This window comes from Carcharhinus amblyrhynchos, chromosome 21 (assembly GCF_965287045.1).
Source record: "Carcharhinus amblyrhynchos chromosome 21, sCarAmb.v2.hapA, whole genome shotgun sequence".
Classification (NCBI taxonomy): domain Eukaryota; kingdom Metazoa; phylum Chordata; class Chondrichthyes; order Carcharhiniformes; family Carcharhinidae; genus Carcharhinus; species Carcharhinus amblyrhynchos.
In genome coordinates, this window is record NC_137344.1 from 33,274,668 (window position 1) to 33,296,427 (window position 21,760).

The 21,760-nt window shown below is 44.8% G+C and overlaps 1 protein-coding gene across 1 annotated transcript in view; it reads right to left on the reverse strand.

Annotated features, from left to right (window-relative positions):
* Positions 1-19,517, reverse strand: part of LOC145356343 (small ubiquitin-related modifier 3) — a 30,259-nt gene extending 10,742 nt beyond the window's left edge. The window contains exon 1 of the mRNA XM_080208979.1: positions 19,387-19,517. Within this exon, the coding sequence (XP_080065105.1) occupies positions 19,387-19,407 (21 nt within the window). The 5' untranslated portion in view covers positions 19,408-19,517. The remainder of the gene's footprint in view (positions 1-19,386) is intronic.
* Between the last annotated feature and the right edge of the window lie 2,243 nt (positions 19,518-21,760).

Below are 21,760 nucleotides of genomic sequence, written 5' to 3' on the forward strand. Positions count from 1 at the left end.
GGATTGGCCTCCAACTATCATAAGCATCTGTCTTTTGTGCTTGGTATGGCTCCAACCAGTGGAAATTTCCCCTCCATACCAACCCCCAGATGCCTATTGACTTCAATTTTACCAGGCTTCCTCAAATTCAATCAAATGCTTCCTTGATGTCAAGGCAGTCGCTCCCACCTGGCCTCTGGGATTCAATTCTTTTGCTCATTTGTAGACATGAAGTCTGGAGTTTTAATTAAGCGCTGCTTGCCTACCACGACACCATAAGAACATAAGAAATAGGAGCAGGAGTAGGCCATCTAGCCCTTCGAGCCTGCCCCGCCATTCAATAAGATCATGGCTGATCTGTCGTGGCTCAGTTCCACTTTCCTGCCCTCTCCCCATAACCCTTAATCCCCTCTCTTATCAAAAACCCATCAACCCGCGTCTTAAAAATATTTAGCGAGGCAGCCTCCACCACTTCAACGGGCAGAGAATTCCAGAGATTCACCACCCTTTGAGTGAAGAAGTTCCTCCTCAACTCCGTTCTAAACCACCCCCCCTTTATCTTGAGGCTGTGCCCCCTAGTCCTACTGTCTTTTTTGAGCGGGAAGAGTCTCTCCACCTCTATCCTATCCGTCCCATTCATCATCTTATACGTCTCAATGAGATCTCCCCTCATTCTTCTAAACTCTAACGAGTACAAGCCTAATTTATTCAGCCTCTCCTCATAGCTCAACCCCCTCAACTCCGGTATCAGCCTCGTAAACCTCCTCTGCACTCCCTCCAAGGCCAAAATATCTTTGCACAGGTGCGGCGCCCAAAACTGCACACAGTACTCCAGCTGCGGCCTCACCAATGCCCTATACAGCTGCAGCAAGACCTCCCTACTTTTATATTCAATCCCCCTCGCTATGAAGGCCAGCATCCCATTCGCCTTCCTGACCACCTGCTGCACCTGCAAGCTGGGTTTTTGCGACTCATGCACAAGGACCCCGAGGTCCCTCTGCACCGTCGCCTGCTGCAGTTTTTCGCCCCATAAGTAATAGTCCTTCCTACCATTCTTCCTACCAAAGTGGACCACCTCACACTTGCCAACATTAAATTCCATTTGCCATTTCCTGGCCCATTCGCCCAGCCTATCTAGATCCTTCTGCAAACTCTCCACACCCTCCGCACAATTTGCCGTTCCCCCAATCTTGGTGTCATCAGCAAATTTCGACACCCTACACTCGGTTCCCTCCTCCAGATCATCTATATAAATGGTAAAAAGCTGAGGCCCCAGCACCGACCCCTGGGGCACTCCACTAGTCACCATCCGCCAATCCGAACAGCACCTGTTGACCCCCACTCTCTGCCTCCTATTTGACAACCAATCCTCTATCCACGCTAACACCCTACCCCCAACTCCATGTCCCTCGACCTTCTGCAATAACCTCTTGTGAGGTACTTTGTCAAACGCCTTCTGAAAATCAAGAAAGACCACATCCACCGGCTCTCCTCTATCCACTGCCCTAGACACATCCTCATAGAACTCCAGTAGATTTGTCAGACACGACTTCCCTTTAATGAAACCGTGCTGCGCCTGCTCTATCAAGCAATTCCCTTCAAGATGCCTCGCAATTTCCTCCTTAATGACGGATTCTAACATTTTACCTACGACAGGTAATAAGCCGTGGATAACGAAGGAGGTGAAGGAAAGTGTTAAATTAAAAGCGGAGGAATTTAGAGTAGCTAAGAGTAGTGGGCGAGAAGAGGATTGGGAGAGGTTTAAATGTCAACAAAGATTGACGAAGAAGTTGATAAAGAAGGGTAGGAGAAACTATGAAGCTGGGCTAGCGCTTAATATAAAAAAGGATAGCAAGAGTTTTTATAAATATATAAAAAGGAAGAGGCTGGCTAGGGTGAACGTTGGTCCTTTAGAGGATGAGAAAGGAGACCTAGTGGTAGGGGATGGGGATATGGCTAAGGTATTGAATAACTTTTTTGTTTTGGTCTTCACGGAGGAGGACGTGAATAATTTGCCGGGTGTTAGTGATGGAAAGGTGGTAGGACTGGAGGGTCTTAATGACATTACTGTTACTAGAGAGGCGGTGCTCGACAGACTGGAGGGGCTGATTGTGGACAAGTCCCCAGGACCGGATGGAATGCATCCGAGGGTTCTGAAAGAAATGGCGGAGGTGATAGTGGATGCCTTGGTTATTTTCCAGACGTCGCTGGATTCCGGAGAAGTGCCGGAAGATTGGAAAACGGCTAATGTTACGCCGTTGTTTAAGAAGGGTGCCAGGCAAAAGGCGGGGAATTATAGGCCGGTTAGTTTAACGTCTGTCGTAGGTAAAATGTTAGACACCATCCATCACCCTTCTGATGTCTGAGTGTAGACTGCTATGAAAGTAATTGGCTAGACTGGATTTATTGTACTTTTTGAGGTCAGGACATTTGTGGGCAATTTTCTGCATTGGCAGGTAAATATCAGTGTTGTAGGTGTATGGGAACAGGTTGGATGGAGGGAGGCACAGCTAGTTCTGAAGCAGAAGTCTTCAGTACTATTGGTGTTGCTGGGGCCCATAGCCTTTACTGTGTCCAGTGCACACAGCCGCTTCTCATGAAATCAAATGGGCTGAAAACTAGCTGTCATGCTGGTGATCTCAGGATGAGGCAGAGGTGGATCATTCACTCCATACTTCTGTCTGAAGATGACTACAAACAGATCAGGCTTGTCTTTTAAACTCACACTGGGATTCAATATCATTTAAGAAAGGATGCTTGTGGAGCCGTCTTCTTCCATTAGTTAATTGCCTCCCACCACACATGACTGTAGACTGTTGATCTGAATCCTTAGTTCAGTCTGTAGAATGCTTGATGTGCAGTTTAACTCAAATGGGGCTCTGTATTGTAGCTTCACCAGTCTGGCACTTCATTTTCAGATATGCCTGCTGGTGCAGCTGGCAGCATCTTCCATTTTCTCAATGAAAGAAGATTTGGTCCCTTGACTTGATCAGGGGTCACTGCTGGGGCCTTAAGTAGGTACAATCTATATTAACAACTTGGTTGAAGGGACAAACTGTATTGTAGTCAAATTTACTAACAACACAAAAGTAGGAAAGAAAATTGTGCAGAGATCAAAAAGAGTTTGCAAAGGTGTATAAATAGGTTAAAGTGAGTGGGCAAAAATTTGGCAGATGGAGTATAATGTGGGAAAGTGTGAGGTTGTCTACTTTAGCAGGAAGAATAGAAAAAAAAATTTAAATGGAGAGACTGCATAACGCTGGAATACAGAAGGATCTGGGTGTCCTTATGCACGAATCACAATGTTAGCATACAGGTACAGCAAATGATTAAGGCAGGCAAAAAGAATGTTGGCCTTCACTGAAAGTGGGATGGAGTTTATAAGTATCATAGTCTTGCTAATGGTCTGATTGTTGCCTTAAGTACACTTTCCCACTGGTCCCCATAACCCTTGTAGATTAAAAATCTGTCTAACTCAGCCTTGAATATATTCAATTACCCAGCATCTTCTTCCTCTTTGGGGGCAGAGGGGGGGAAGAGAATTCCAAAGATTAATAATCCCAATGTAATTACATCCCTCTTTAAGTAAAGCGACCAAAACTGTAAATAGTACCCAAGATGCTATTTCATCAATGATCTCCAGAGTCATAACAAGACCTCCCTACTTTAATACTGCATCCCCCTTGCCTAGGATTACCATGGTTTTGTTCTTACTGTTGCTTGGAATGGCTTGCTGGGCAATATCAAAGAATAGTTCAAGTGTTAACCATATTGCTGTCAGTCTAGAGTCACATATAGGCCAGATCAGGTAAAGAATCCAGATTGCCTTAGGAAAAGGACATTATTGACTACCAGGGTTTGTAAGATCAAGTTTGACATTCACTCCCTCGATCACCAGTACACAGGGGCAGCAGTGTGTACCATCTACAAGATTCACGGCAGCAACCCACCAAGACTCGTTCAGTAGCGCTTTACAAAAGCTTGACCTCTACCATCTTGAAGGACAAGGGCAGCAGATGCATGGGGACAGCACCACTTGCAAGCTCCCCTCTAAATCACACATCATCCTGTCTTGGAAATGTACCTTTACTGTTCCGGGGACTAGATCCTAGAACTCCCCCTCTAACAACACTATGGGTGTACTTATACCAAATGGACTCCAGCAGATCAAGAAAGCAGCTCACCACCATCATTTCAAATGCAATCAGGGACGCTCAAGAAACGTTCTAGTCCTGACCACATCCACGAACAAAAGAAAATCCGATAGTTTCATGCTCATCATTGCTTATATTTGTTTTTTATTCCAGATTTTATTTTACTAACTGATTTTAAATTCCCTAGCTGTTATGGTGAGATTTGAGTTCATGTCTTTGGATCATTAATCCAGACTTTCAGAGTACTAATCTAGTAATATTACTACTTTGCTACTGCACATTGATAGTAATTGAAGGGCATCTGTTAATGCATCTATCACTGCATGTCACACAACACAAAGCTTTATTCCTCCAACCTTTTCTAACAACACATACAACAAGCCGTATTTATAGTAAATCAATTACAAGAAACATTTTATTGTCGCTCAATCTTGTCATTATCTTATTTAGTGACTCCAAGACTCAACATTGTGTTCTTCTCAAACTATCACTGGATCTTAGTTACATTACAACTTGTTAAAGGTTATGATCAAGAGCTGGTGAATATTATTTTTAAAAAATGACACCAACCAAGAGGAAGAACAAGAAGTTCAATAACATTCCAATCAACAATGACTTGCAATAATATAACATCCATAAATACTAAAACTTACAACATAACGTACTAAAACTTACAACATGGCTGGGAGTTGAGTTGAATATAATGTCCAAGCACCTCTTTTATTCTTTAAAGGAATGAGAATAACCCTGACAAGACCAGCTCATCCATAATAGCCCTTGAAAAGGTTGTAACACAATATTGGATATTTTACCTTAGTATTAGCTCAGACAGAAAACATGCATACGAATATACAAATTAGGAGGCATATACCACTGAAAGCCTGTTCTGTTATTCAATAAAATTGTGGCTGACCCTGACGGTAACCACAATTCAACATTCCCTCTTGCCTCTGATAACCTTTCATCCTCTTGATGACCAAGAATCTATCTACCTCTGCCTTAAAATATTCAAGGACACTCCTTCCACCGTCTTCGAAAGAAGAGTTCCAAAGACTCTCAACATTTAGTGAAAGAAAAATTCTCATCGCTCCTAAATGGGCGACCCTTTATTTATAAGCAGAAGCCCCTAGTACCAGATTCTCCCATAAGAGGAATATCCTTTCTAAATCCACCTTGTCAAGACCCTCAGGATCTCATATACTTGGACTATGAGGTCCCTAACTACTTCAAAAAGACAATCATTATCCCGGTACCAAAGAAAAGTCAGGCAGCGTGCCTTAATGATTATCATCCAATGACTCTGATGTCCATCATTATGAAGTGCTTTGAAAAGTTAGTCATGGCACAAATCAATTCTGGCCTCCCAGATTGCCTGGATCCAATACAGTTCGCCTACCGCCACAACAGGCCCACAGCAGATGCCATCTCCCTGGCCCTGCTCTAAACTCTGGAACACCTAGATAACAAAGACATCAATGTCAGACTCCTATTTATCAACTATGGCTCAGCCTTCAACACCATTATTCTTACAAAACACATCTCTAAACTCCATGGCCTGGGAGTCAGCTCCTCCTCTGTGACCGGACACTGAACTTCCTAATCCACAGACCTCCATCTGTAAGAACAGGCAACAACACCTCCTCCACGATCACCTCAACACCGATACCCCACAAGGCTGTGTCCTCAGCCCCTTACTATACTCCTTATACACCGATGTATTTTAGATGTGGTCTCACCAATGTCCTATAGAACTGAAGCATAATCTCCTTACTTTTGTATTCAATTCCTCTCGCAACAAATGATAATGTTGTATTATTTTTTCTAATTACTTGCTGCATCTGCATGCTAATAATTTGTGACCCATGTTCTATAGCCCCTAGATCCTTCTGCATCCCAGAGCCCTGCAATCTCTCGTCATTTACATGATATGCTTCTTTTTTATTTTTCCTTACCAAAATGGACAATTTCTCACATATTCCATTTGCCAGGTATTTGTCCACTCACTGATCTATATCCCATTGTATCCTCTTTGTATGCATCTAACAGGATTTTTGTAAACAGTGCAAAGCATATTAAATGAACACATTGCAATGACCAGAAACTACAAATTTGAAACAAAAATGATCCATTACACCTTTAAGCCTATAGTATTCATTTTCATGGATAATTGGTGGACTCTCCAATTTAGAACAAAGAACAAAGAACAACCCAGCACGGGAAACAGGCCCTTCGGCCCAACGAGCCCGCGCCGCCGCATCACCCTACACCTATTCTACCCTGCATGTCTACGAATGGAACCCCTAACTTAGCCAGATTCAGGGGAGAATAGTGTCAATTTAGTAAAACCAATCAGCCTAATGTTACGGCTAATGTTACGCCGTTGTTTAAGAAGGGTGCCAGGCAAAAGGCGGGGAATTATAGGCCGGTTAGTTTAACGTCTGTGGTAGGTAAAATGTTAGAATCTGTCATTAAGGAGGAAATTGCGAGGCATCTTGAAGGGAATTGCTTGATAGAGCAGACGCAGCATGGTTTCATTAAAGGGAAGTCGTGTCTGACAAATTTACTGGAGTTCTATGAGGATGTGTCTAGGGCGGTGGATAGAGGAGAGCCGGTGGATGTGGTCTTTCTTGATTTTCAGAAGGCGTTTGACAAAGTACCTCACAAGAGGTTATTGCAGAAGGTCGAGGGACATGGAGTTGGGGGTAGGGTGTTAGCGTGGATAGAGGATTGGTTGTCAAATAGGAGGCAGAGAGTGGGGGTCAACAGGTGCTATTCGGATTGGCGGATGGTGACTAGTGGAGTGCCCCAGGGGTCGGTGCTGGGGCCTCAGCTTTTTACCATTTATATAGATGATCTGGAGGAGGGAACCGAGTGTAGGGTGTCGAAATTTGCTGATGACACCAAGATTGGGGGAACGGCAAATTGTGCGGAGGGTGTGGAGAGTCTGCAGAAGGATCTAGATAGGCTGGGCAAATGGAATTTAATGTTGGCAAGTGTGAGGCGGTCCACTTTGGTAGGAATAATGGTAGGAAGGGCTATTACTTACGGGGCGAAAAACTGCAGCAGGCGACGGTGCAGAGGGACCTCGGGGTCCTTGTGCATGAGTCGCAAAAACCCAGCTTGCAGGTGCAGCAGGTGGTCAGGAAGGCGAATGGGATGCTGGCCTTCATAGCGAGGGGGATTGAATATAAAAGTAGGGAGGTCTTGCTGCAGCTGTATAGGGCATTGGTGAGGCCGCAGCTGGAGTACTGTGTGCAGTTTTGGGCGCCGCACCTGCGCAAAGATATTTTGGCCTTGGAGGGAGTGCAGAGGAGGTTTACTAGGCTGATACCGGAGTTGAGGGGGTTGAGCTATGAGGAGAGGCTGAATAAACTGGGCTTGTACTCGTTAGAGTTTAGAAGAATGAGGGGAAATCTCATTGAGACGTATAAGATGATGAATGGGATGGATAGGATAGAGGTGGAGAGACTCTTCCCGCTCAAAAAAGACAGTAGGACTAGGGGGCACAGCCTCAAGATAAAAGGGGGGCGGTTTAGAACGGAGTTGAGGAGGAACTTCTTCACTCAAAGGGTGGTGAATCTCTGGAATTCTCTGCCCGTTGAAGTGGTGGAGGCTGCCTCGCTAAATATTTTTAAGACGCGGGTTGATGGGTTTTTGATAAGAGAGGGGATTAAGGGTTATGGGGAGAAAGCGGGAAAGTGGAACTGAGCAGCGACAGATCAGCCATGATCTTATTGAACGGCGGGGCAGGCTCGAAGGGCTAGATGGCCTACTCCTGCTCCTATTTCTTATGTTATGTTCTTATGTTCTAAGAGCACATCTTTGGGGTGTGGGAGGAAACCGGAGCGCCCGGAGGAAACCCACGCAACCACAGGGAGAATGCGCAAACTCCCACAGACACAGGCCCAAATCCATGTATCTGCACAGCAAGCAGTGCTAGTCACCGAGCTGTTGCGGCGCCCGTCTACCGGTCCAGGATCAAGCACACACACCAACACGAAGTACTAGGCCACTCCCGGAACTTCCAAGAGCAGCCCACACACGACCCACCGTGTGCATGCCCCTCGTTTGACACGAATATTCTGAGCGAAGAAGATAATTACAGACAGAAGTGAAAAAGGGATTGCTCAGTTGGAGAAAACTGCAACTGAACCATACATAGAAGACTTCATAGTGAATTCTCACATACTAATCAATTAGCTTCCTTCAACTTAAACATTATTACACCATTTGTAATGATCATTTTGAAATGTCTGTAATGTTTCTTGGATTAAAGTACCCAAGTGCAACATAATCTATGTGGAAAACTTGAATATTATTGCACTTCCTGTGATGGCCATTTTAAAATATTCACTCAGTCCTAATTTAGTGCAATAACTACTTGTCTTATCTTGTACTTGTCCACTCTTATCGAAAATCCAAATACATGGCATTTTACTGGTTCCTCCTATCCACTGGCCAAGTTAATCCGCAGTAAACTCTGACACATTGTCAAACATAATTTCTCCTTTATAAGTGTCTTATTATCACATCCTTAATAACAGATTCTAGCACTTGCTTATTACTGATGTCTCTTTTTTTTAAAAAAGTGAAGTTATGTTTGATATCTACCAATCCTTTGGAACTCTTCTAGAATCTAAGGTATTCTGGGAAAGCTAACTTAGCCTTGTCCAGGCTGGATGTGACCCATGAAGCCCTTCTGTGCAACCTTCGGAGCCAGTTGTCAAAACAGATAAGTTGGAATGAGATTCTGCATTGAGCTGTTCCTCCAATCATAGCCCGTTTCTGACATTTGCTATAAAGAATGTGTGATTAGGGTAGCGAATACTGGCATGTGCATACATGCGTGGCCCAAGGAGCCCAGGGGTGGGGTGAAGGCAAAGAGTATGTGTGAGAGTGGGAGAAGGAGAAAAAAAAGCATGTGGCATAAGTTGGAAAATTTGCGTTGGGGCTGGGAGGAAAAAGCATGCCAGGGTCGGAACGAGTGTGTGGGGTGAGGAGGAAAGAGCATGTGGATGGGAGAGTGTAAATTCACTTGTAAGATTATGCTGAAATAAATATTTTCAAACTCACTGATCAGCCCCTTGAGAAAAAAAATTGAAATGTCCCACCCCTCCAGGCGAAAAGGTGAGACATCTCTGATCTGAACCAATGCACCTACTATCTCCGCAGCTATCTCTTTGAAATTCTAAGATGGATTAGTTTATTAGTTCAATGGAATATGTTACAATTAACCTTCAGTGAGTCAGAAGAACCCAGGTGGAGGCCATTTGGCTCAAAGTCCATGCTTTAGTATTATTTCTTTAAGTCCCTCTTTCTCGTTACACCCTTGGTTCTCCAATATTTCTGTAATTTTTTTCTGTTCTCTACCATGAAAACTAATTAAGAACATAAAATATAGGAGCAGAGGAGACAATGTGGCCCATTGAATCTATTCAGTCATTCAATATGATCGTGGCTGATAAAGTTTGCCATTTCCTTATCCCCATTATAATTTTTCCTGACTCTTATTTCTAACAGAACCATGTTTACTTTCACTAATCCCATCCTATTTAAAGGCAAACTGTGCCCAACAAACTTGATTGTGTTCTTCAATGAATCATAATGTAATTGATGTTGGACTTCCATAAGATGTTCAATAAAGTGCTATCTACGAGACTTGTTAGTGAAATCAAAAGCAGTAGGATTAAAAGAGCAGTGTCATCATGTATATGAAATTGGCTAAGATACAGAAAGTAGGGATTAATAGTTATTTTTCAGACTGGAGGACAATTTCCAATTGTATCCCTGAGGGATTGGTGTTGGAACAATTGCTCTCTTTGATCTATATTAATATTAGGTATAAAGGTTTTAAAGTCTGCAGATGACAAAAAATTGGAAATGAAACAAACATCAAGAAAGATAGTAGAAGATTTCAGGAGACAAACAAATGAAACAGATGGACACATGAAAGATGAATGTGAATGTTGAGACCATGAAGTAATGCATTTTGATCAGAGGCTAAGGAGAAGCAATGTAAACTAAATGGTACCATTTTAAGGGTTGCAGGAACAGGCACACCTGTGGCAGGACAAGTTGGCAAGCCTATTAAAAAAGCATACAAAATCCCAGGCTTTATAAACAGAGGCACAGAATGTAAAAACAAAGAAGTTACACTAACAAATCATGTCGCAGCTGCAATGGTATGTCCTATTCTGAGCACCACCCTAAGGGGAACATAAAAGCATTGGACAGGGTGCAGGGATTTACTGAAATGGTATGAGGTATGAGGAAATTCAGTTATGTGGAGAGACTAAAAAAGCTGAAATTGTTCTCCTTAGTGCAGAGAACGTTAAGGGGAAATTTGAGAGTGTTCAGTATTATAAAAAGATTTTGATAACAACGAACAAGAAGAAATTGTATCCACTAACATGAGTGCCAATGACTAGAGGGCACAATTTTAAAATAATTGCCAAAAGAACAAGAGGGAAGGAACGAGATTTTTGTTTACACAATTGGTTCTGCTGCAGAGGGGAGGAGTAAAAATGTGGGAATGCAATAGTTATAGGGGATTCAATTGTATGGGGAACAGACAGGCATTTCTGTGGCCGCAAATGAGACTCCACATGGTATATTGCCTCCCTGGTGCTAAGATCAAGGATTTCTTGAAGCGGCTGCAGGACATTCTGAAGAGGGAGGATGAACAGCCAGTGGTTGTAGTGTACATTGGTACAAACAACATAGGTAGAAAAAGGAATGAGGTCCTAAAAGCAGAATATAGGGAGCTTGGAAACAAGCTGAAAAGTAGGACCTCAAAGGTAATGATCTCAGGATTACTACCTTGCCACGTACTAGTCAGAGTAAAAACAGCAGGATACACAGAATGAGTAGGTGGCTGAAAAGATTGTGCGAGGGGGAGGATTTAAAATTCCTAGGACATTAGGACTGGTTCTGGAAAAGGTGGGACCTGTACAAACTGTCCAATCCTGGGCAGGACTGGGACTGATGTCCTTGGGGGGTACTTGCTAGAATTGTTAGAATCATAGAATCTTCTCATGCAGAAGGAGGCCATTTGACCCATCAAGTCTGCACTGATCACAATCTCACCCAGGCCCTATCCTCATAGCCCCATGCATTTACCCTAGCTAGCCCCCAGACACCAAAGGCAATTTAGCATGGCCAATCCACCTAACCCGCACATCTTTGGACTGTGGGAGGAAACCGGAGCACGGAGGAAATCCATGCAGACGTGGGGAGAATGAGCAAACTCCATACAAACAGTGACCCAAGTTGGAATTCGAACCCAGGACCTGGCGTTGAGTCAACAGTGCTAACCACTGTGCTGCCCTCGGGCTGGGGAGGGTTTAAATTAATATGGCAGAGGTGTGAAACCTTTGCAAGGATTTAAAGCAGCGGGGAATTAACAAGAGGAAAAGACAGCAAGGAGAATAAGGAAAGTGATGGGCAGAGACATCATGAGCCAGAGTCAGATGAGGAACAAGTAAAAAAATAACAGGAAAGGGAAAAGAAAATTACAAGTGCCTACCTTAAGGTTTTGTACCTGAACGTTTGGAGCATTTGGAACAAAATGGATAAATTAGTTGCGGAGATAGATGTAAAGGATATGATATAGTTGACGTTATGGAGACGGAGCTCCAAGGCATGCAAGAATGGGAACTAAACATAACGGCTATTCAGTGTTTGGGAAGAACAGACAGAAAGGAAAGGGTGGTGGAGTTACATTGTTGATTAAAGAAAAAGTTTTCTATGATATTGAGGAAAAATGATGTGGAAGCTGTATGGGGTTGAGTTAAGAAACAACAAGAGGCAAAAAAACATTGGTGGGGTGGTATACAGACCACCTAACTGTATTGGTAATGTTGGGGAAAGCATCAGACTGAGGCAAAAAAACATTGGTGGGGTGGTATACAGACCACCTAACTGTATTGGTAATGTTGGGGAAAGCATCAGACTGGAAATCTGAGATGCATGTGCTAAAGGAATATCGGTGATTGTGGGCGACTTTAATCTGCATATAGACTGAGAGAGTCAAATTAGTCACAACACAATAGAGGAACAATTTCTGGAGTATATACAGAATGGTTTTCTGGAACAATACTGGAGTTGAGGAACCAATATGGGAGCAGGCCATCTTGGACTGCGTGTTGTGCAATGAGAAAGGATTAGTTGGCAAACTAGTTGTGAGAGAACCCTTGGGGACTAGTGACCGTAATATGGTAGAATCTTTGCCGACGTAGATAGTGATGTAGTTGATTCTGAGACCAGAATCCTAAATCTCAATAAAGATAACTATGATGGTATGAGGCATGAATTAGCCATGATGAACTGAGAAACATTACTGAAAGGAAAGACAGTGGACAGGCAATGGCAGGCATTTAAAAAACTATGGCTTACAAGGGAAATTAGAGATACTATCAGATTCCAGGAAGAAGCATACAAACTGGCAAGAAAAAACAACAGATCTGAGGATTGGGAACAGTTTAAAATTCAGCAAAGGAGGACCAAGGCATTGATTAAGAGAAAAATAGAGTCTAAAAGTTAGCTAGTAGAGAACATAAAAACTGACTGCAAACGTTTCTATAGATAAGTAAAGAGAAAAAGATTGACAAAAACCAATGTAGGCCCCTTACAGTCAGAAACAGGAGAATTCATAACAGGGAACAAAAAAATGGCTGAGGAATTAAATTTGTACTTTACTTCAGTTTTCACAAAGGAAGAGATGAATAATGCATCAGATGTTTTAATGAGGAACTGATGGAAATCAGCATTAATGGAGAAATGATTTTGAGGAAATTGATGGAATTGAAGGTGGATAAATCTCCAGGTCCGGATAATCTTTATCCCAGAATATTTAAGGAAGTGGCCCTGGAAATAGTAGATCCATTGGTGGTTATTTTTCCAAAATTCTTTGGGCTCTGAAATAGGTCCTACAGATTGGAGGGTAGCTAATGTAAGCCCGCTACTCAAAAAGGGAGATAGAGAAAACAGGGAACTATAGACCAGTGAGCCTAATGTTGATACTGAGAAGTTGCTAGAGTCTATTATCAAGAATTTTATAACTTGGCATTTGGAGGACAGTGGTATAATCCAAGTCAGCATGGATTTACAAAAGGGAAGTCATGCTTGACAAACCTATTGGAATTTTTTTGAGGATGTAACTAATTGAGTTAACTAAGGGGAACCAGTGGCTGTGGTTTATTTAGACTTTCAGAAGGCTTTTGACAAGGTCTCACATAACAGACTATTATGTAAAGTTAAAGCACATGGGATAGGTAATGTCTTGAGATGGATAGAAAACCTGCAGATAGGAAGCAAACCCTAGGCATAATGGGTCTTTTTCTGATTGGCAGTCAGTGACAAGTGGGGCTCCACAGGGATCTGTGCAAGGACCCCAGTTGTTCACATTTATTAATGATTTGGAAGACAGAACTGAATGCATTATCTCCAAATTTGCAGATCAAAGTTGGTGGGAGGTGAGCTGTGAGGAGGATGCAGAGATGCTTGAGTGATTTGGACAGGTTGAGTGTGGGCATCGGATGCAGTATGATGTGGATAGATGAGGTTAGATTATTACTTGAATGGGTGTAAATCGAGAGGTGGATACTCAAAGAGACCGTGGAGTCATCACATATCAGTCACTGAAAGTAAGTATGGAGTAAAGAAGGCAAATGGTATGTTAACCTTCATATCAAGAGGATTTGAATATAGAGATAGGGATGTCTTGCTGCAATTGTATAGGGCGTTGGTGAGGTCACATCTGGAATATTGTGTGCAGTTTTGGTGCCTTTATCTGAAGAAGGATGTTCTTGCTATAGAAGGATACAGCAAAGGCTAACCAGGCTGATGCTTGGAATGGCAGGTCTTTCATATGAGGAGATCAAGTCAGTTAGGATTATATTCATTGGAGTTTAGAAAAGTGAGAAGGGATCTCATAGAAACTTATAAAATTCTAACAGGATAGATTAGTAAAGAATGTTCCTGATGATGGAAGAGTTCAGAACTGGGGGCCATAGTTTGAGGATAAGGGATAAACCTTTTAGAAATGAGGTGAAGAGAAATTTCTTCACCCAGTGCATGGCGAATGTGTGGAATCCACTACTACAGAATGTAGTTGAAGCCAAAATGTTGTCTGGTTTCAAGAAGAAATTAGATACAGCTCTTGTAGCTAAAAGGATCAAGGAAAAGGGGGTTCAGGACATTGATTTGGATGATCAGCCATGATCAAAATGAATGGCAGAGCAGGCTCAAAGAGTCAGAAGGCCTATTCCTGCTTCTAGTTTCTATGTTTATTGAGTCTTTTGTGATCTGAAACTCGCTGCCTGAAATAAATGCTGGAAGCCGATTTAATAGAGTATTGGAATTACCTGGAAACGTAAAGATTTCTATGGAGAGAAAGCAAAGGAGTGGAATTTATTGAATAGCTTTTTCAAAGAGCCAGCACAGGAATGATGAACCATATAGCTCTCTTCCGTGTTGCAAGATCTCACAATGCCTTATCATGCCTGCAGGCCAACCCAAATTACTTATATATCAACTAAAAGTGCTGGATAAACTCAGCAGATCTAGCAGCTTCTGTAGAGAGAAACAGTCAACATTTCGGATCTAAATGATCCTGCTACAAAACTCCAATGTATTAAGTGTTATGTAGATAAATAAAACAGCCAATTTGCATTCAGTCATATCACAAACAGCAGAGATGCACTAGGAAACCTCTATGAAACATCACAGTAACTTTCCCTCAGCAGAAACTTATAAACGTCTCATTTTGAAGATGAAACCATAACAATGCAGCACTCTTGATATTAGTGGACACTGGTGTCCGTATACATGCAGTTTGAACCTGCAAGTTACTGACTCAAAATACAAGAACAACACTGAATCAAGTTGATACAAGACACTTTTACATATCTTACAGAATCCACAGAACAGTAGCAAACAATTTGGACAATTTGTTTCATGCCAGTTTATATTCCATACAAGCCTCCTCCTACCATTCTTCACTTAACCCGATCATTCTACTCTTTTCACCATCACACGTTTATCTATCTTCTCTTGAAATGCAAGTATACTACAACTCAACCGGTGCGGTTATGTGCTCATTCCAACTGCTCCTTCAGTAGATTATTCTGAATTGTCTGATCAATTTAGTAATAACTATCTTGTATTTGACCTCGCTCCAAGTTAAACCATTTTCTACTCTGTCAAACCCTGTTGCAATCTTAACGACACCTGGTCATCCCTCCGCCTAAGAGTTTTTTTTATTCAAACGATGTGGGCATTGTTGGTTAGGCCAGCATTTTTATTGCCTATCCCTAATTGCCCTCGAGACAGTGGTGGTGAGCTACTTGCTTAAACTTTTGCAGATCATGTAGTGTAGATACACCCACAGTGCTATTAAGGAGGTTATTTCAGGATTTTGACCCAGGAACAGTGAAAGTACAGACCCAAGTCAGGATGATGTGTGGCTTGGAGGGGAACTTGCAGCTGTTCCATGTATGTGCTGCCTTGACCTCTACAACCTTGAAGGACAAAGTATTTGAAAGGTGTTGCTGAAGAAGCATTCTTGTAGATGGTACAAACTGCTGCCACCTAGCTTAGAGGGAGCAGATATTGAAGGTGGTAGGTGGGTGCCAATCAAGCAAGGCTGCTGTGTCTTGGATGGTGTCAAGTTTTTGAATGTTGTTGGAGTTGCACCCATCCAGGCAAGTGGAGAGTATTCCATCACACTCCTGACATGTGCCTTGCTGATGGACAGGTTTTGGGGAAGTCAGGCGGTTAATTACTTTCCCCAGAAAGCCCAGCCTCTGAAGTACCCTTGTAGTATTTATATGGCTTGTCCAGTTTCGCAGGATGTTGATGGTGGGAGATTCAATGATCTCACTGTCACTGAAATGTCATGGGGAGATGGTTAGATTCTCTCATTTGTTAGAGATAGTCATTGCCTAGTCTTTGTCTGGCATAAATGTTACTTGCCACTTATCAGTCCAAGCCTGAATATCATCCAAGTCTCACTTCATATGGGACAACTCCCTCAGTATCTGAAAAGTCATGAAAGGTACTAAACAATGTGCAATTGCTGGTGCCATCCTCATTTCTGATATTATAATGAAGTGAAGGTCATTGCTAAAGCAGCAGAAGATGGTTAGGCTTAGGATACTACCTTAAGGAACTCCCGCAGCGATGACCCAGGACTGAGATAATTGACCTCTAACGACAATTTTCCTTAGTGCTAGATATGACTCCAACCAAATGACATCAAATGATAATTTATTCCCTTCTTCAGTTATCCAATACCATATCTGAAGTCAATTTAAATAAACCATAAATTATCTACAGTTTTGATTCTTGCCAATATCAACAATACTGAAGTGGATCCTAAACTCAAGTGAAGTAAACAAAACAGTACCTAACATTTTATTTAAATTCAAATATCCTACATTAGCAATTTACCTCTCCCTTTTTTTCTTACATGTCTTTTTGTTCAGATTCTTCCAATATCTTCTCATCTCTTAAAAGCATTATTTTGCTATTTATACTGTCTTACATTATCCACTGATAATGTTTTATATCAAACAGTTTTATATTAAATAGTTTGCCGGCTATTTAACTCACTAATTCCCTCGCTATGATTGGTTGATTCTCATGTTTCCAAGTTTATCAAGATGCTCAATTCTACTTCAGTTTTCAGTTCTGATGGCCGCAGAGTGACAGGACAACTCCAGCCAGAGTGGTAATGATTGGATATGTCAAATCTCACCCAGCAATTGGACAGCTGGAAGTGACTTGGGTTGATTTTATGCACCATCACTTGCACTTAACTTTCCTCCAATCGCTGCTTTATGTGGGAGAAATAATCCTGCTTTTAATGGGAAACTTTTGCTAGTGTTTTGGTCCCAAGTTCTGTTTGTTTTTGTCCATATAATTTCTATTTAAATAATCTCACGTTTTTATCTTTCTGTCTTGATCCGACTCAACAATTCTTTCTTATAATGGCACCGATAGATAGGAAATAGTGCATCATCAAGCAGATATTACTGATATGCACCTTAACAATGTGGGGAAATTACAGCATCAAAGTACAGCCTGATCCTGACCTCACCCTTTCTTTATTCAGAATGGTGAAAATGTTAAACTCAATACCACATGGATTTGCTGGGGTGAATAGCATGAACAGAAAGGATATGTTGAAGGGTACCATTCGATGGGAGAGGGGTGTGGCATACATGCTAGCATAGATCAAATAACCAGTTTCTGTGCTGTAAATTCCATGTAAAACACTCACCATTCAGAGCAGAGATGCCTAGACTTTGACTCCCTAAACTATAGACACAAATTATTTGGAACATATCAAAAATAAAAACAGAAAGGCACACACTGGGATCTAATCTGAGAATCTAGACTTTATGGCACAGCTCCTAACACAATAGATTCACAGCAGGAAGGTTATGAGCATCATATTTCAAATGTAAAGACAAAATGAAAATAGGTATAAAATTTACATAATATGTTTGCATGCAATTTCCTGGTCTCATCCCAGTGATTATTTGTCTACCCAGAGGTGTAACATTACAAAATCCAACAGACGACACTGCAGTGTTAGTGACTATGAAATCAGCTCAGTACCAAACAACAATTTAACAATCCCTCTCACTTGCAGTTTTAGAGTCTGTACCAACACCTTTAAACTCATAAGTATTTGCATTTGTTCATTGTTGTCTGTGCATCTGCACTTTACACCACACAAGTGTGTAAGCAGTGTTTAGTTTCAAAGAGAAAACAAGAATAACCAGTGAGAGTGAAAAGCACCAGCTGGCCAGAAAAGGAAGATGTGATAAATAAAGAGTCTCTCTTAGGCCAACCAGGTAAATCTTACATCAGGGAAAGCAATCTTCAATGATTACTAATTACAAGAACATCCTAAATTACATGGCTTATAAATCACATATCAACTTTCTCCCCTATTATTGAAAGCTATCATTCTAGTTCCAATTCTACAGTTACTCATCTCCTGATGCTTTGCATAATTGGCTAATGTCTGAACCCAGGGAGTGACTATTCATTCTGGCCATGTGTGGAGATGAGGGCTGGCATTCATAATTGAGCCCAATCCAATCCCTTTCACAGAAGGGATGACTGCACAGAAATCAGATCTGTAAACAGATACATTTCCCTTTCTCCAACTAAAAAACACTGGGTCCAATTGTGGGACCTCAACTGTAACTACACAGCCTGCAGATTAAGCTCCAGAAACTGCACATGGCTCAGTTATAGACAGATTGTAGCCTTCCCAAAGCCCTAACATAAACAGTGTATAAATCATCCCCATGGAGCTAGAGGTACCGCAACGCCACTAGCAAACTGATAGCATCAGCAACACAAATTTGGTTTCCACCCATAGTCCATGTCTTCACTTTGCTAGCCTGTACGGATGTCTTTCATAAAAGGTGGTCATCATCACATATGCAGTCATGTTAAAAATCACAATTTTGGTTTCTGCAATCACATTGTGTATTACAAAGCCATTGAGTGGGAGCTTTTCTTTCACTGCCTTGTATCTGTAAATACCGTAGTCTTTAATGACCACTGGATGTCCCAATGTGATTTACAACCAGTCACTGCTGTTATGTAGGAAACACGACTGCCGATCTGCACAGAGCAAACTGCCACAAACAGCAACATGATAGCAGACGATCTGTTTTTGAGATGTTGATTTTAGGATAAAACATTGACCAGGAGACTGTGGGCATAGCTCCCGTGTTTTTTTTAATAGTCAACAGTGCCATAGAATCTATTATATCCACCTGAGGAGTTCAGATTATGAATGTACAGTAGTATTGGCTGTTAATATAGGTGGCCTGATACAACACAGCCATTATATATTAATTAAGTTGGCCTATTAAATCTACCAGGCTTGGTCAGCCTGGGTATCCGGGATGAGTGCAGCCAGATGATGATAATAATACGGCAGAGCGGGAGGGCTGAGGCTTTGGGATTCTCTCGATGCACGCCGGAGGACTGGGCCCTCCTCCAGCTGCCAGATATGGCCAGCCCGGCCCCGCTGAGACCCGGCCTCAGGCCTTAGGCCCAGGCCGCTCCGAATATGGCGGCAAAATTTCAAACGGGGCCTCAGGAAGGAAGGAGCGACCAGGAGCCGAGCACTCAGACGGTAGAGTCGGTGGCCAAGGGGAGAGGAGACCGAGAGAGCGCGGCGGGAGGCCGGCTGCTGGGGCGCGGCCTCACCGCTGCCCGTTACCTTAGGCTTCTCGTCCGCCATTGTGTCTTCTCGCCCGCGTCTCCTCGGCACAAAGAGACAGAGAGAAGGAACAGGAGAATTGGGGAGGGGAGGGGAGGCGAGCGCGCGCCCCCCAAACGGGGGGAGCGCGCACGCAGCCAGCCAGCAGCCCGACGTGCGCGCCCCCGCGATCTGCCCCCGCTGATTGGCGGGGCGGCCAGTCCGCGAGGCGGGAGAGGGGGACGGAGGCGGGAGAGGCGGAAGGAGGCGGGACCCGGGGAGGGGGCGAACGCGCCGCGCGCGCACCCAGATGTCCACCTGACCACTGGACGGCAGCGCTGGTTACGTCACCGGCTGCGCGTTCACGGATGCAGGAGGTCCAGGGGAGCTATGTGAGATAGCGGGTGAGGTAGATGGGGGGGGCGGGGGTGAGGTAGATGGGGGGGGGGCGGCGGGGGTGAGGTAGATGAGGGGGGAGGGAGATGAGAGCGGGGAGGGGGGAGTGGGTGAGGTAGATGAGAGGGGGGAGTGGGTGAGGTAGATGAGAGGGGGGAGGGGGTGAGGTAGATGAGAGGGGGGAGGGGGTGAGGTAGATGAGAGGGGGGAGGGGGTGTGATAGATGAGGAGGGGAGGTAGATGAGAGGGTGGGAGGTAGAGGAGATGGGGCAGGTAGATGAGGGGGGTGAGGTAGGTGTTAGGTGGGGGGGTGGTGAGGTAGGTAGGGGGTGAGGTAGATGAGGGGATGGGGGGGTGAGGTAGATGAGAGGATGGGGGAGTTAGGTAGTTGGGGGGGTTAGGTCGACGAGAGGTGGGTTAGGTAGTTGGCAGGGTGGTGAGGTAGATAGGGGATGGTGTTAGATGGGGGGGTGGTGAGTGGGGGGGTGGTGAGTGGGGGGGTGGTGAGGTAGATGGGGGGTGATGTAGATGGGGGGTGGGGGGTGTAGATGCAACTCAAACCTCACCCATTCCCCATCGCCCTCTCATCTCACCCATTCCCCATCGCCCTCTCATCTCACCCATTCCCCATCGCCCTCTCATCTCACCCATTCCCCATCGCTCTCTCATCTCACCCATTCCCCATCGCCCTCTCATCTCACCCATTCCCCATCGCCCTCTCATCTCACCCATTCCCCATCGCCCTCTCATCTCACCCATTCCCCATCGCCCTCTCATCTCACCCATTCCCCATCGCCCTCTCATCTCACCCATTCCCCATCGCCCTCTCATCTCACCCATTCCCCATCGCCCTCTCATCTCACCCATTCCCCATCGCCCCCTCATCTCACCCATCCCCATCAATCCATCTTCCCCTTACCTCCCCATCTCGTTTCCCAATGTCCTCCCTTTCCTGCACTTCCCCCCCCCTCGCATTTCCCCCCCTCTCGCATTTCCCCCCCCTCTCGCATTTCCCCCCCCTCTCGCATTTCCCCCCCCTCTCGCATTTCCCCCCCTCTCGCATTTCCCCCCCTCTCGCATTTCCCCCCCTCTCGCATTTCCCCCCCTCTCGCATTTCCCCCCCTCTCGCATTTCCCCCCCTCTCGCATTTCCCCCCCCTCTCGCATTTCCCCCCTCTCGCATTTCCCCCCCTTCTCGCATTTCCCCCCCTCTCGCATTTCCCCCCTTCTCGCATTTCCCCCCCTTCTCGCATTTCCCCCCCTTCTCGCATTTCCCCCCCTTCTCGCATTTCCCCCCCTTCTCGCATTTCCCCCCCTTCTCGCATTTCCCCCCCTTCTCGCATTTCCCCCCCTTCTCGCATTTCCCCCCCTTCTCGCATTTCCCCCCCTTCTCGCATTTCCCCCCCCTTCTCGCATTTCCCCCCCCTTCTCGCATTTCCCCCCCCTTCTCGCATTTCCCCCCCCTTCTCGCATTTCCCCCCCCTTCTCGCATTTCCCCCCCCTTCTCGCATTCCCCCCCTTCTCGCATTTCCCCCCCTTCTCGCATTTCCCCCCCTTCTCGCATTTCCCCCCCTTCTCGAACTTCCCCCCCTTCTCGAACTTCCCCCCCTTCTCGAACTTCCCCCCCCTTCTCGAACTTCCCCCCCTTCTCGAACTTCCCCCCCTTCTCGAACTTCCCCCCTTCTCGAACTTCCCCCCCCCCGCACTTCCCCCCCCCGCACTTCCCCCCCCCGCACTTCCCCCCCCCGCACTTCCCCCCCCGCACTTCCCCCCCCCGCACTTCCCCCCCCCGCACTTCCCCCCCCTCGCACTTCCCCCCCCCTCGCACTTCCCCCCCCCTCGCACTTCCCCCCCCCCCGCACTTCCCCCCCCCCGCACTTCCCCCCCCCCGCACTTCCCCCCCCCCGCACTTCCCCCCCCCGCACTTCCCCCCCCTCGCACTTCCCCCCCCCCGCACTTCCCCCCCCCGCACTTCCCCCCCCCGCACTTCCCCCCCCTCG